The sequence below is a fragment of the Ambystoma mexicanum genome, chromosome 7p (genome assembly GCF_040938575.1).
Source record: "Ambystoma mexicanum isolate Mex_15411 chromosome 7p, UKY_AmexF1_1, whole genome shotgun sequence".
In the NCBI taxonomy this organism is placed as follows: domain Eukaryota; kingdom Metazoa; phylum Chordata; class Amphibia; order Caudata; family Ambystomatidae; genus Ambystoma; species Ambystoma mexicanum.
The window spans coordinates 602,022,304-602,038,383 of NC_090939.1; the positions used below are offsets into that span (position 1 = coordinate 602,022,304).

Below are 16,080 nucleotides of genomic sequence, written 5' to 3' on the forward strand. Positions count from 1 at the left end.
TTCCTTTGGTCAATTGTTGTAGACCTTTTAAATAGTTTGAAACTAATTACCACCACAATCCCATTGCATCCTTTCTATAGTGAACACTTACTGGTGAGAAACATTGTTTTGGACTATGTTACATTTGGGCACAAGCCCCCATTCATTTTAGGTCTTGGACTTGTCAAGTTAGGATATTCTTCTTGTGATTGGTTCCCATCATTTACTGCATCTAACTTATCTGCATTGCTTGATTTACTTATCTGATGTTTATTAAGGTAACCTAATGGTGATTGTATATATTTGGACTATAGAGTGGTGTGTGATAGTATTACCTGCTAGTTGTGGGCAGGCTCCCCAAAAATGCGAAATGGCCCTTAAGTCCAAATGGCTATGAACTATTACGTGCTGTTGCTGCACCCCGCTCCCATTATAGTCTCTGGGCTCCCCCACCTGCTCCCACCAGTCTCTGGGCTCCCTCATCCCACTCCTAGCCCCGTCCCTTTGCTATCCCCACCCAATCACAGTGCCAGGGCTCCCCCCACCCTGCTCCCACCACTATCCCATGGCTCCCCCCACCATGCTCCCAGCAATGTCCCTGGGCTCTCCTAACCCCGCTCCAAGTACAGTCCCAGGGCTCACACCCCTAACCCGCTCCTCCTGCCCCACTCCCTGGATAGGCCCAGGGTCTGACCATCTCCAAACACTCCAGTAACCCCCCGTCCCCCAACCCACTCCTTGCCTCGTATAAACCCCATCCCATTTTGTTCCTGCGACTGGATTCAAACACCCTGGAGGGATAGAGAGCACGCTTCCAGGGTGTCTATTTCCTGGGTCAGCTACTCCCACTGACCCTAAGCTTGGCCCTGTTTCACTGAGCATATGCGGCCGGGGCCAAGGTAGAATGGGATATGCACAAACGTTCATGTCCCATCCCATGCCAACTTTTTCTTTAAGGTCATTTCAGGTTGGGGTCCCGGATAATAGAAATCCACCCAACTCTCCTCTTCAGGGTTTCTGGGGTAGTTGTGCAGTCCATCCTCAAGGCCCCTCTAACTGGACTGGTTGTTCACTCTGCAGCCTTCAGATCCTGGGCATCTGGTCATCGAATCTTGTTTGAGATCTCTTCTGTTGCAGTTCCCCTAGATTTCCCGTCTGATTGGTTGCCACCTCCTTCAGTCCTGGCACCTTTAATTGTATTTACCCACTTGTTCATAATAACCACAACAGAACTATTGTCGTTGATACTATGGACAACTTTTTAAATATCCCTAAAAATGATTTGAACTTTAACTTGACTGTGAACTGTGTACCTTTTAGGGTTCTGGATTGTTTGTTGTACTAACTATTTTTAATAATTATCTGTGGTTTTCTAGGATTTCTGTCTGTCGAACTACCTTTGCAAAGTAGTAAGTTCGACTAACCTGTACAAATGTATCTCTGCTAGTTTGAAATGTTTGACTCTTTCGTAGACATGTTGCTGTTGTTCTAATACTTTACTTCTAATTATGAAGTACTATAGCATTTCCTTTGTTCCGGCCTAATTTCCAGGGGAGGGAGTACTCTGCCTTTAGAGCAACACTGAACTTAAAACTTTAATTTCCATTAAGAAAAAACAAGCCTGCTCCTCTCATATTGCATTCCCACTGAGCAATGCCAGCTTGTGGTTCTACACAATAACTAACATTTGAAACCATTTTCTACTTTATTATAACAAGATTGTTAATTGTATTGTGAAGAATATCTATTGCTTTTAAGGATTAAGGCCAGGCAACCACATTTCACCTAGTAGTTACCTGTGGTAGTGCAGCCAATAACCATTGATTTATGGCAAATCCCACAGAATCAATCACCTACTTTTGAAAATACACACTCGTCCTGCTGTCAACAAGACTTCTGAACAATGATGTTGTGATTGCAGTGGAAGTTCATTTAATAATGCAAAGGGGAGGGATATTTGTTGCTAGTTTGTCTATAAGAGGCATTTTACAGAAAATCCTTATAATGGTCCTTGAAGTGTGCCTCTGTTTTAATTAAGCTCTTTCATAGCATAGTAATTATGTGCCAATGTTGCATCCTGTTTTTCTCCTTCATTAAGATAAGGTGCTTTGGGAATCGAGCTCCATTGGAATGCTTGCTGTTTTATTTTTGACAAATGCGTGTTTTTTCACTTCCTTAGCTCCAAACACACAGACTATTGTTGCATTGTTCAAGGGATTGAATAATGATTAAGTAGTGGAAAGTTTCATCCTTTCCAAGATTGCCACAAAACTGTAATGTTCTTCTAAAAAAATCGTGTAAGCATGTGTTTGCCTGGGCAAGCTAAGTCAATGTTTGCCTGTGGAAGATGAATTTCAGGGTTGGCAACCCATCGCTGGACTTTGCAATATGGGACCTGGGGGACCTAGCCCTGCATTGTCTAAATGCCCACATGTAGTCCTTACATTGCCATGTGGGTATTTGAATTTACAAAGCACTTTTTCCAAAGGGCTGTACATTATAGTGGAAAACTATACATAAGCAAGCGCATGTGATGAATGTTAATCAGAAGTCCCGATGGAGAGGAGTCATTTGTTGGAACGAGTAGAGTGATTAGATTTCACATGAGTACGAAATCTATGAAAAGAAGGTGATGATCGCATTCATAGAGGGATTGAATTCCAGTGCCTTGGGGCTAAGAGGGAGCAGAAATGAGTTGTGATACAGGGTTTGTTGGGGACAAAGAATGTGAGAGAGTCTATATAAAGAGATCAAAGAAAAGAAGTATAGTGGAGCGAGACCATTGATGCACCTGTAGACAATAGAAAGGAAGTTAAAGAAATTTGGAGTCAAACAGGAGAAAGGAAATGGAAAGGAGTGAATAAGTGATAGAAGAACGTGAGGGAAGCGAGAAAAGAAGACTAGCCTAGTTGTAGTCGAATGGCAGAGTGTGTGGTAGAAATCAGGAAGACCAAACAAGAGTGGGGACACTAGGGGTGAGAAAATGAGGCATGTGATAAAACATTGAGTAGCCTGAAATAATGGAAAGCGGAGTGCGTGACAGATATTTAAAAGGTAAAAGCGACATATACGGGTGTATTGGAGATAAGTGAGGAAAATGAAAGAGCAAAGTCAACAATAAAGCCAGGATTGTGGGCTGAGGAAGAGAAAGAAAAAAAAGGGTAGCACCATTGCTTGTTTTCTAAATGTACTTCTTGATTGAAAATGTCTCTTCGCTCCAGATACTGCACTTTATTTAATGGACCACTCCACCTAACAGTATTTTCTTTCAAATGTAGGTCAAGGAGGCCATGCATACCTTAAAGAAGGACTTTGGTGGGCTGGACTCCTGTCAAGTATGTATCTTTGCAATTGCTGAAATTTTGTTTTTAGTACACTTGACTCGCTGAAAGGGCATGTTTTTCTCAAATCACAATTAGTCGTCGTAGGTTAATGTGATCCAGTAGTACTAAGAAATATTTTCATTTAGTTATTCTTACAAGGTATCTAGTGGACAAATGCAAAGCTTGGTGTATTTACAGCGATAAGGACAATTACCACACTTTGATGTTAGTTTTTAAGATGGATTTTCTAAATCAGCCCTGTGAGGAGGATTTTGGAATGCCACTTTTTTATGGTGATTGGGTAAACTCTGTGTCTACCATAAGCCAATCAAAGTAAGGTAACAGAGCGGCAAGGCTTAGTCTCGGGTAGGATGTAAGAGTTGCCTAGGGCTACAATGAGTCCACACATAGCCCTTATTTTATCCAAGATGTGGGCTGGGAGCATATCCAAACCCACCAATCATGGATAGCCACTGGCCACAAAATCTGGCCAGCAACACACAATCAGGCACTAGGTATATGGATTGGGACTCGACCGACCCAGCCTCCTCCTTTGGTCATATATGGATTTTCATATAAGGCATTTCCTGAGTTGAGAAGGCATGAAGAAGCCTGTTTTCAAAGTAACCAAAGAGCTATCATATAAAAAAATGCAAGGATACAAAGTAACCTAATCGCACTTCACAGTGATGTGTGCAAATGTAACAATACAAGAACTTAGAAAAGGGACATAGTCTCTCAGTATTGATATTCTTATGGACTGATCAGTTTCCCCATAACAATGAGAACGCGCAACGGAAGAAGAGCAGGCAGATTTAGTTGCCTCAAAAAAGACAGGACAAGAGTCAAATCAAAAAGAAAAGGTAGCCCATAGAAATCTGTTCCCAACACCCACTGGTCCCAAGCTCAAAGCACCAATGAACAACTTCTGGAGATCGGCAAAGGAACAGGGCTTCACCGGGATGATTGAAGAAGCCAATGCTGGTTAGCTGCACCAACAAGTTTTGGTTCTCCAGCAGAATGCTCCTCTTCATAGGGGACTTGGCTCCAACGATGATCTGATAAATGGATGCAGAAATCCAGCTTGAATCCTTGTTTAAAGGTGTCACTGCCCCTAAGCCCTCCAATCGTAAGGGTTTGCACCATTCAAACTGGCAGGGGCTGTCAAATCATGGATAGCTTCTACATCTGCCCAGCATCAGACACACTTTGCCATGGATGTAGACTGGGACCAGACAGTTCCTACACCCACTGCTGATTTGCCTGGAAAATCTGGAGATGTCCTTTGGATAGTGCTTGCCATGTATGGTAGCCGGCCAAGAGAGGGTAAGCAGTCCACCAGCACGTCTTGCACATATTATGCAAGTAACCAGAAAGTTATTTAAAACAAAGTTAAAGTGACACAAAGTATCCCTACTACATTTCAATGCAACGTGCAGTGTACAAGAAACAGAATTTCACAATGGAAAGCAGTTCTTCTGAACTGTTAGTCATTGGGACTGATCATTGCCCCCAAAACAGATTAGGTTAGCAAGGCAAGTTAAGTAAAAATGCTTCGCTTGCCTCCAGAAGTTGGGACAAGTTCAAAACAGCAAAATGTTGGGAGGTCCCATAGGTCTCTATGTAGAGATAGCAGCAAAAATGTGATTACAAGATCCTGCTATCCTGAAGTAACACCAGAACACCATCTCTCCTATGCCCCCCAGGGATGTGTTCTGCCATTTTGGCTACTGTGTACCAAAGACTGAAAGAGAACTTTGCCAGAGCGCTGGAGGCATTCACTGCTTGGATTACAAAGCTATTTGAGGCAAACTCTTCAAATTAGCAGGCACTGTCTGATCCGCCAACTCTCGAGGTGTTCATAGGCGGACAAAAAGGCTGTATCTAATGGGGCTGGCCTATGCTTTCTTACCAGCTCCCTGTTGACTGCAGGTGTTTAAACTGGCCTTTCCCCACACCAGGGCTACCACAGCTATGTTGAATGGGGTAGCAAGGTCTCCATATTGGGCCCTTTGTCCAGAATGCGTGTCAACTCAAACTGGACTTTTGGTCTGGATGGAGCTGATAACCGCAGGGTGTCAGCAACCTTGGTCATCAACCTCTGGAAGGATGCCCGAGGTGTCCCTGGAGCGGGTAGGATATCCAGCACAGGGTAGATGGCATGACCACTGGCCTACTGAAGTTCCAAGGCCAGTACATGGATGGCTTGACTATTCCCCTAAAATTCCTCTGGGAAGTCTCTCCTCTCCAGAGCCCATTGGCTCCATTCCAAAGGGTATGATGTCACGCTGCACCATAAATCTGGCTCCTTTTAATCATAAATTGCCTCATTGGAAGCAGGACTTACTCCAGAGGCATGCTGGAGTGTCCGCCTGTGGGTTACTCTGCCGGTGTGTTGTGGGTCCTGTAGAAGCCAGCAATGCCAAGATCCAAGCTGTCGCTTTCCGGGCCTTAGCAAAGATATCAAGCTTTGTCGAGAGGAAGCTTTCCCATCCCTCCGGGGTGGAGGATTGGTTGCTAAATGGTACCTGCAGCGCCACTTCCAGGGTGTCTTTGGAGTGAGGACTCTTTTCCTCAGGGACCAAGTAGAATGATATTGTGACAAGCCGTTCAGTGAGCGAGACCGCTTGCAGTGCTTCTTTTTGCCCTTTTTTTCGTGAGACCTGTCCTTGTGTATGTGCTCCATGTGGCCTCGACGGCACGTTCGAGGGCTCGACACCTTGTGGATTTAGGGGGAAGAGTTGAGCAGCCCTTTCCTGGTGGGCCTTGGGGATGCATGGGTTGGCATGCCCAGCAATAGTTGATGTTATACCTCTCCCCCAAGCAGTACAACCTATTAGATGGGGATCCGACCTCTGTTTGCTGCATTCTACACAAGGTTTGAAATCGGAGGCCTTAGCTGGATTGACAATTTTTTCTGTTTGTACGAAGTAGCATGTTCGCGAAATGTGCAATGTGTGCAGAAAAAAGGAACTAAGGTCATGAGATGAGGTGCATCTATATATACTGGCCCAGACGTCCTGTCTGGCGTGGGCTGGGCAAGTACAGTTTTCGGGCAGGGCCCTGCGGATAGGATAACGGACGAGAAGTCCATAGGAGGAAGGAATCCATTCAAAGTGTAGTATTGGTGATCTCTAGGAGGTCAATTTAGTGAATAGACATCTGTATAGAATCGATTTGGTAGTAATATGCTCTTGTTTTGCATTGAATAGTGACAAGGCCTAATTAGTAATCTAATTTGATAAGTGTTGTGTGCGTCTTTGCACCACTACACCACCCCCAAATCGTCTGAAGTTTAACCCTTACTGCCCAATTACCTACTGTTAGGAAAGTCTTCTCTTTTGGCAACTTTCCCTCCATAGTTTCTATGGGTACCCAATCTTTTTTCTTTATTTTTGAAGTGATCTGACTTTTATGAGGGGAAGTAAAGCCTTCAACTTCACTTCCCCTGCCTTTTGATCATTAGTTATGGAGAAACTGATCAGTTCTTCAGACTATCAGTACTAGGAAACTTTTCCTTATATTTTTATTTTTGTAACTTTTTATCATTGCACGCAGCATCCTACAATGCAGTGCACTGGGGATGCTTTTGTTTCACCCTAGGTTTTTACACTTGGGATTTTTGGTTACTTTTATATGTGCCTAAAGACGAGCTGGTGGCACTAATTATATTTTTACCATTTTAGTGTTATTTTCAGTGTGCCCATTCACCTTCACCACGTATAGCTGGCTAGTGCCACACTATGATATTTTTGTTTGTTCTTTGGCCATATTGTAGTTTGGCATTCTTCCTGTTTTGCCAGGTCAGGCAATCCCATATAAAACCATGCACTTGCCCTGAAAAGGTACAGCTTGTGTGGGCTAGTGATGCGTGTGTCCGTGTCTGTGTTTGTGTGTATCCCAGGGTGGGACTCTCTGGTCCCACTACACATCTGTGGTGCCATAGAGTCTGGGTGTGAGTCATGAGTGAAACCAATTGTCACTGATTGGACAACTACTGGCTGTTTGAATGGTGCAAACCCTTACCATTGTTGGGCGTAGACTGGCTTCCATGCTGAACATTGGATAGGAAGAGGACTCCTACAGCCACATTTCATTTTCCGCCTCCCACAGTGTTTCCAGGGTTGGGTTTGCAGTTTTGAATCTCGCTACTGGTGTGTTTGCCACGTTGTATTTTTTTTTTCTTCCCACAGTGCTTCCAGGAGTGGGTTTGCAGTTCTCAGTCTTTACTGTCGGGATGTTCTTGCCTGACTGCCTCCCAGGGGTTGGCCTCCTGTTTGCAATCTCGTCACTGCTATACGCTGCCCTCCCTTTATGGCCAACAGCTCCAAAATTAGAGGCGCCAACTGACGCTCGAGTAAGGCCTCCACGCTACCGATCAGACACCACCCATATATACTGCCACCTCACACCACCCCAGCACTCATGAGAATCTGCAACCCATCCCCCCCACTTCCAGGCTGGTAGATTCCCCCCCCCACCAGGCCTAAACCCCTCTGACCACCCCTCTTGCCCACCTTTACTGCAATCACAATACTCTAATCCACACTTTGCGTCTCTCGAGTCTTTACATGCATTCTTGGCCTTCTACCCTAGCTCAGCCATGCCTCCATTCCTCTCCCACAGCCCAAGCTCCCTCTAAATCCTTAAAGAACAGACACTTCACCTCCCGTGCCATCTCCATAGAGCATAAGTCCCCCTATCCACCATGCAAACCCCAGGCTCACCATCATCCCTATGTCCTCCCCTTCTACCCATACCCAGTAAAATCGTTTATCAACCTTCTAAATAGCCCACAAGGCACACCCACCACACCACACCCCTCTAGAAGACTGCCTCTGCTCTCCATCCTCCTGACCAGATACCAAACTCTGAGCTCTTTAGACCCTTCCCACCTCCATTACCCTGCCTTTCCATCTCAGTACCCACCCCCTGCCGCTCACTCTCACCCTTGCTGACAAATTACCGTCTGATAACCAGACCTCTCCCACCATCCGGCCCACATTCAACATCCACCAAGAACGCACATGACCTCTGCCTCCTCACCATCCCCTGGATACCATCTGCCCTCACTGAGAGACTCCTCTCCACCTGACACATCATGAACCAGGCACCGGCCCTCGGCTTCCCCCACTTCCACACTATAATCCATCCAGCAGACCTCTCCTCCCAGCTTTCCCACCCAGCTTCAGCCATCTCAGTCCCGCCCACCTCCGCTTTCCATTGGCAATCATCCCCCTTCCCCCGGCACCCACCCAGATCCTAACCCTCCTATAGCCCACCCAACCCCCGACTACAAACAAACGGCTACACTCTCATCTGAAGTGCATTCTCATCAATGCTGGATCGGTCGCTAAAAATCGCCACACCATTTACGACCTTGTCTTATCTGAATGCCCTGACATCCTCTTTATCACCGAAACGTGGTTCTCCCAAAACTTCCACCCGATAGCACGTGTGAAGCCTTCCCCCTGGGATACAAACTCATTGTGCATAACAAGACTAGCAGAGCACGGGGCATAGCCATCCTCCACAAATCGTCCCTATACTTTTTACGTTCTGATGAAGAAGCCTGCAACACAGACTAGGTGTCACTCCTTGTAAAATTCCAGATCAGCTCCACGCACAGCTTCCTGCTCATATATATCGACCCCCGGGATACAACAGGGGCTTTGCAGAGTTCCTAAGTGACTCCCTGGCATTCATCATGGTCTCCCACCCCCTCCTCACAGTACTAGGGAATTTCAATATCTAATTCGACATCCCACAAAACCCTATGATCCGAACTCTGCTAGATAACCTAGAAACCTTGCATCTTACACAGCTAGTCGTAGGTCCTACCCCACTAGTCTGAATGGATCACTCTATCTTCTTCACCCTCCCCTCCGTGTACCTACCTATCCAACCAGCAGCGCCTGTTCTACAGCCCCTCCCTATCTCTCCTCTGGAAGAAAGTCAAAGCATCTTCTGACCTGGCAGACTCCCTATCTACCTCCATGACATCCTCCGCACTCAACTCTGGTCCAGTCACCATTACCAACTTCAATCACTGGCTTTCTGAAGCTCTTAGGCCACTCGCACCGATCTGATCCTTTGCTAACAGAAAAGACCTCTCTTCAAGATGGTTCACCTCTGCCCTCAAATGTACATCCAAGAACCACATCCTAGAGTGCAAATGGCAGTCAGACCCATCATTGTCCAAGAGATTGGCCCATTCCACTCAGCTCAAAGCTTACCGGGCAAAGATGTGCAAAACCAGAAAAAAAAATCTCACTAATGCACTAGAATAACGAATGCTCCTCAAGGGAACTGTTCAAGCTGTGAGGGGTCAGAAATGAGAGGCGGACACAAAGTTGTGATATTCTCATTATTAATCATTTCATTTCACACACAAGGGGTTGGAAAAACGCCTCTCTATCCCTATCCTAAAAGGAGGTTCCCTACCTAAGCAACTAAAACTAAGAATCAGTCTTTCTCAACTAGTTAGTAATTTAGAAACTGTCCTTGTGTCCAAAACATTCTAAACTGACTCTCACACTAGAACCAAGGGTGAAAGGAAATGTCTTCAACATGTGTTTAGTAAAAAAATGTTCACAGTTAATTAAGATTAATCCCAAAATTGTGTTACCCAAGGAGAAATCCTTGAAACCAGAGGATGGTCCCCTTCCCCCGAATTTTTAGTAGGATAGCCAAAGGGTCTCTTTCAAACAACTGTTCCTTTCTGTCTCTTTATCCAACAATTCCTTGAGGCTTGTACACTGGATTCAGAAAGTTCTTGTTCACACAATATTTTCCATAACATTCAACAATGTCTTTGTAGCAAAAGTGTTTCTCTTGAACAACAATTTCTTTATATTGAATTCACGAGGTTTCTTGTTCTGTGAACTGAAAGGTTTGGCTTTTTGTATTTTCATATCAGAATTTCTTTCATGTACTTTTCATATTCCCTGGTATACTTCTTTGCCAGGTATTTTGTATCACTGTTAAACTTTTCTTTACAACTCTGGTGCATTGCCTGGCATATTCCTCTGCCAGGAATCCTCTTATGGGTTCTTCTGATCCCCTGGTTTACTTCCCTGCCAGGCATCTTCCCACAGTTTTCAAAATGCCTGGTAGACTTGGCTGCCAGGTCGTCTTGTATGCACTTATTCTTTGGTGGATTACCTGGTGTACTCCTTTGCCTGGAATCTTTTCATGGGGTTCTTCAGATTCCCTGGTATATTTCACTGCCGGGTATCTTCCTCGAATGTTTATACATTTCTTTGGCATCTCAGACTTATGGCGTGCATCTGCAGTGAAGCTTCCTCCCTGGATTGTCCTCTCACACAATGCAGACATCTCTTCAGTGTTTCCTGCTTCTTCGCAGTTACTCACAGGCCTCCTTCTATGGCCTGGACCGGAGTACACCTCTTCCTGACATGACTGTACCTCCAAGAGCTCTGCTGTGCCTCGCGGTGCTCCTGCGGTCCCTCAGGTCTGCCTGCTGCGCCTCTTCTTTCACGTGACACCATACGCTGTAACTTGCGTTTGCGAGCAGCCGCATGAATGTGCTCGTCTTCTATTCCACAATTATCTCCTGTACTGCTCTGCTGAATACTGGGATTGCCATTTTTAAATGTCCCAGGCACTTTAGTTTGAATAGAACTAGTCTGTTGGACTTTGCTTAATCTGCATCAACTCTTACCACCTCCTCTTCTTCGTCTCAGTAATTGAGGCTTTTGTGGTGTTAGGGAGATTTATCATTTGCATGCTTCATCCCCTCTCCTAGTGAGACCGGCAGCACTTTTTGCTGTACTTCTGGACCTTGTTCTTTCAATCCTGAATGAGTGGAGCCTTTTTGGGCTCTGTCTTTTGGAACTCTATTATTTGTATCCTACCTGTACTTTGCAGTCGGTCTGCTCCATAGCTCTTGAAGGCACCTGTGTTTTTACTACTGCAGCACATGGCTCCTCATAGGCAGTGTTGCTGGGGGCCATTAGGGTCCTCCTTTGAGATTTGTTCCTATATCCCCAAGTTACTACAGTTCTTCAGGATAGAGAGAGATTTCGTAAAAACACTATAGTCTGAGAGATTGGCACACACCACCTTCAGTGGAGTGCCAAAGGGATACCTAGTATCCCCCTTACCTCTGCTCCTGTGACTTTTTAGTCACGTAGACTTTTACCTAGTTATGGCTGGTGGCAGTGGACGTGTTCTACTAACTATTGTGTATTTTGTATCCCATAGGCTATGTCAGTAGCCTCGATAGTGCACAATAGGGGCACCCAGGTACCACCTTCTTTTTTTGCCATTACTAGTGTGTTTGTTCTTTGTTAAGCCCTTCTTCTACCATTCTGAGAGGGGGAGGTCAGTGTGTGTTTTCCACCACCCCCCTAAGTCCCTGTCCTTTGTCTGCCACAGTGCCTGAATAGAACCAGCTCCCACTGGGAGGGGGGGGGGAGATGGTTCTGGCTGTCCCGATTGGTCAGTCAAACACCCCTTGCTGTAAAATGCTGAGAGAGATTGCAGAGAAGTGTGTTCTGGAACTGTATAAAAGGTGAAGTTTCTAGAGTGAAAAGCAAGTCGACCCCTGGAAACTGAAGTAACCGAAGAAGACGACCAGAGACACCTGCAGACCCTTTGCAACACTGAAGCGACCACTACTGTACTGACCCGATTTTCTGTGTGACAGAGTAGCTCCAACGAGGATGACTCCTTCCATTTGGCTGGTGGGAACAACCAGTCCCAAGACTAACTTTGAAACAAGCCATCTCCCTAGGTCCTAGTAGTTTCCAGAGCTGCGGAACCCCGATACCAGGCGACCTGCTGCCCATTTCGAGTGCATCTTTGTGGAAAGGGTGAATCCGTCTTTATCTTTGCTGAACCCATAAGAACATTCCAGAGATCAGATCCAACTCGCCCGAACCCCCTCACCAGAGTGTGTGACTGCAGGACGCAAAGAAGATTGACCGGGCTACCCGTGTCCTTTGTTGGTTCTGCAGAAAAGGCGCCAAAACCGGAGTGAACCAAGAAGTTGCTGAAAGTTGTGCTACACGTCCTCCCTCGAGACTGCTTCTGAGAGATCCCGTCCATTGTCCTGCCTTCAGTCATCAGACCAAGGAATAAGGAGGTTGGTTCCAGAGCTGCAACATTGCAGAGCATCCAGTACCAACGTACTCTTGCGTCCCGTCCCATTTCCTCCATACTGTATGGGCGTCCCTTCCAAGGCACGGGAGACGGAACCTTTTTCACCAGAAAAACCCTTCTTCCCCTTTAAATTTAGAAGCGCACGGGGGCGCGGCCCAGGGGGCATGCGCTGTCCTGACTCCGGCGCCACAACCCAGTCCCCTTTTCCGCGTCAACGGGAATGGGCCGAATTCACCAGCGCTCGTGGGTTTGGCTTCGGCCATGTAATTCCACACGCGGATACTTCTTCTTTGTCTTTTTTGTCTTATCTATCATTCAGGTACTCAGTCGTCGGGCGTCGCACTCTTCCCCGACGCATGTCGACTTCTACAGGGTTCAGCAGATGTCCATCCTGCAACGGGCTCTCCCAACTTCAGACCCCCACGCCCTCTCCCTACGTTGCCTTGGCCCAGACCACGGTTGGCAAGCTTGTTCAGCGTGTGGCTTGCTGTCCTGGAAGGTGCTGAAGAACAGACTAGCAGGTGGAGGGAGCTCTTCCAGAGGTCGCCTCCAGACGATCTCAAGAACTTCGTGAAACATCGAACCAGGCCCAAGGTAGGGCCAATATTTTTCAGGCTCAATGGCCGAGGGGCTATGCCCTATTACTGGCAATACGTCCGAGGGGCTATGCCCTATTACCGGCAATACGTCCGAGGGGCTATGCCCTATTACCGGCAATATGTCCGAGTGGGTGCCTAAACGCAGCTCTACTGACCCCCGGGTCGAGGGTTTTACACCTATGGGCCGAGACCCGAAGAGCAGGGTAGGCCTCATGATCCACACGCAAGAGTCTTGGACGAGACCGCACCCAGTGGGCTGAGCAACACGTCAGACACCCCGACAAAATGGCTGCAGCGCCAGAAAGGGGCACCCGTCCAACGCCATTCCACGAATTCGGCGAAGAACGAGTGTCAAGATGGGACTGGCCTCAACCAGGTACGTGGCCTACAGTCTACCGTTCATTTGCGCAGGGCAACTTTCCTTTGTGTCCATATGGACAGGGTACGCAGCAGCCCCCCGCTACCCTGTCGGTACCCCCTGCCACCTCTTTGGCCAGTGAGGAGGTTCTCTTCGAGGAGTTTGACTCCTGAGGTCTCCTCAGAGGGGGGTTATCATCAAAGACGCCGTCGGGGAAGTCCTCCCCGCCATGCTAGAGGCACCACAGATGCCTTCGTTGGGCCCTCAGGCCCCGGTGCAGACTCCGCAACCTCTGCCGCCTCCTCAGCCTCTGGCTGTGGTCTCTGTACCCCAGCCTCTGGCGCCATTTACTACTACTCCTCCTCCTCCTCCTCCTCCTCCTCCTTCTCAAGATCCCCCAGATCCACAGGATACGGACGAGGAGGATCCTCCAGCCAGGGCCTTCCATGAACATCTTGCTGGCCTGGCGGAGTACCTGGGTCTCCCCCAACCCGAGGTCGAACAGCCAGCAGAGGGGGTTCTGGCTTAAGTCCTCACAAGACACCCCTCTGCCAACACTGGGATTCCACTGCAAACCGATGTAGTCTCCCTGGCCAAGAAGGGTTGGCTCAAGCCCCACTCAGTCCAGCCGATCAACCGACACCTGGACGTCAAGTACGGGCAGATGGAGGGGGGGGGATACACTCTTGCTCTCGACCCATCCTCAGCAACACTCCTCTGTGATTGCTGCAGCATCACTATACTCCAAGCCTCAGCCGTCCTCGGCCTCCTCCTCTGCGGCGCTGCTAGGCAAGGAAGAGAAGATCTTGGAGGCGTACGGCAGAAAGATCTACTCCAGCGCCTTCTTGCATCTGCGTCAAGCCAATGCAGATGCCATGCTGGCTGCCGCCAACCAACGGTTATGGTGGGAAATTGCGGACTTCCTCCCGGAACTCCCCACCCATTGCCAATGCCGCTTTAAGGCGGGGCTAGCGGAAGCCAAGCTAGTGGCGCATGACCTCATGGAATCCACAGTGGCTCATATAGATACCTCTGGCCGTGCCATCTGCATTGCCACGGACATGAGAAGAACAGCCTGGCTCCGGGCAACAAATTTCAACCCCGACGTCCAGGAGCGCATTCTAGATCTACCGTTCGAGGTGGATGAGGTGGGACCTGCACCTCTTCCACTCCTCTACGGGTGAAGAGCTGTACAAAAAGAACAGCTCCCAAACATCAAAGTCTTTATCCATTCTTACAAAGACCACCCCCAAATTGTACACCCAATCTCAGCAACGCTCGGAAAAAGGTTGTACATATGGAGGGTCCCGCGGCTTCCAGGAACGCAGATCCAGGCAGCCGGACTGCTCGCCGTCTCAGAACCGGCGCAAACAACAAAAAGAGGGGGGGGGGGCAGGCCTGCTCTCCATACACAATTCTGGTGCCAGTATTTCGCAGACCCCTGGATCCTCTCTGTAGTATCCACGGAGTACGGCCGTCCTATCCCAGCCTCTACTCCCTACTCCCTCCTCCCCTCCACTCCCACAGGTTGGGACAGTAACTTTTTTGGCAGAGATCCGGTCGCTCGTGGTGAGCCAGGCAGTGGAGGAAGTCCCAGCCTCTCAGCAAGGCTTTGGCTTCTACTCCAGGATTTTCGCCAATTCGAAGAAGAACCAGGCGGGCCTGAGAGTTGTGCTGGACCTTTCCACCCTTAACCTCACCCTACCCCTACCAAATTCAAGATGGTTACGCCAGCTTTTATAGCGGAGACATTCGACAAAGGAGACTGGATGTGCTCTCTGGACCTGAAGGATGCGTACCTACATGTCCTGATTTGGCAGCCCCATTGTTCTTTCCTACGGTTCAGGATCATGGTCTATCATTTCCAATACAAAGTCCTTCCATTTGGCCTCAACTCGGCCCCAGGGTCTTTACCAGACTCATGAACACTGTAGCGGCCCTCCTCCGAGAGCAGGGTCTCCACATCTACTCATACCTTGACGACTGGCTCGTCAGGGCTACATTGTTTTATACAATTAAAGAAAACAAATTATAAATACATGAAAAGTCTTACTGCCAGTGGAATTTAGGAAAACTCCCCTAATATATGGGAGTTGAGGTCCATAGATGCAATTGGATTTCCATTAGTATATTGTTCAAAAACTTCACATAAAGAAATGTCAGAAACAGAAGATGTTTTATGTGTTATGAATGTTTGAGGTATGCATGGAGTTTTGTCTAGTGATAGAAAGGACGAGTTTCTGATTTTCACGCTAAGGAGGAATTATGGGGTAACTACAATCCCTCAAGAACTTGGGTATTATAGGGTCTTTGTTATGAAAAAGGGAGGAATACTGCGTCTCATCCAATGGAGTCATCCCTTCTCCTTGGTAGTTGTCCCATCCCATGTGAATACTCCCTCATATTGCCACCCCCAGGGTCAGGATCAGGTAGCGGCTGCCGTCCTCTGACCATATGGGAGGAGTTCACCCCTGTAAAATTAGTGATGACTCCATCTGATTCAACACAACGCTCATCGCCAAATTCAATGCACCAGCCTGCACCACCAACACTCCCACCCACACCCAATCCTTCTGTGACTTCCTCTCTGACCACTTCCACAACATAGCCCTGGAGAGACACAAGTTTATCCTCGATAAAATCACATTGGATACCCCCCCATCCCACCCTCCTTGCCCATGACATTAGTACCTCC

General features: G+C 47.6%; 1 protein-coding gene across 1 annotated transcript in view; it reads left to right on the forward strand.

Moving 5' to 3' along the window:
* Window positions 1-16,080, forward strand: part of NIPA2 (NIPA magnesium transporter 2) — a 312,051-nt gene that overhangs the window by 103,896 nt on the left and 192,075 nt on the right. The window contains exon 5 of the mRNA XM_069636610.1: window positions 3,258-3,314. Coding sequence (XP_069492711.1) covers window positions 3,258-3,314 — 57 coding nt within the window. The remainder of the gene's footprint in view (window positions 1-3,257; window positions 3,315-16,080) is intronic.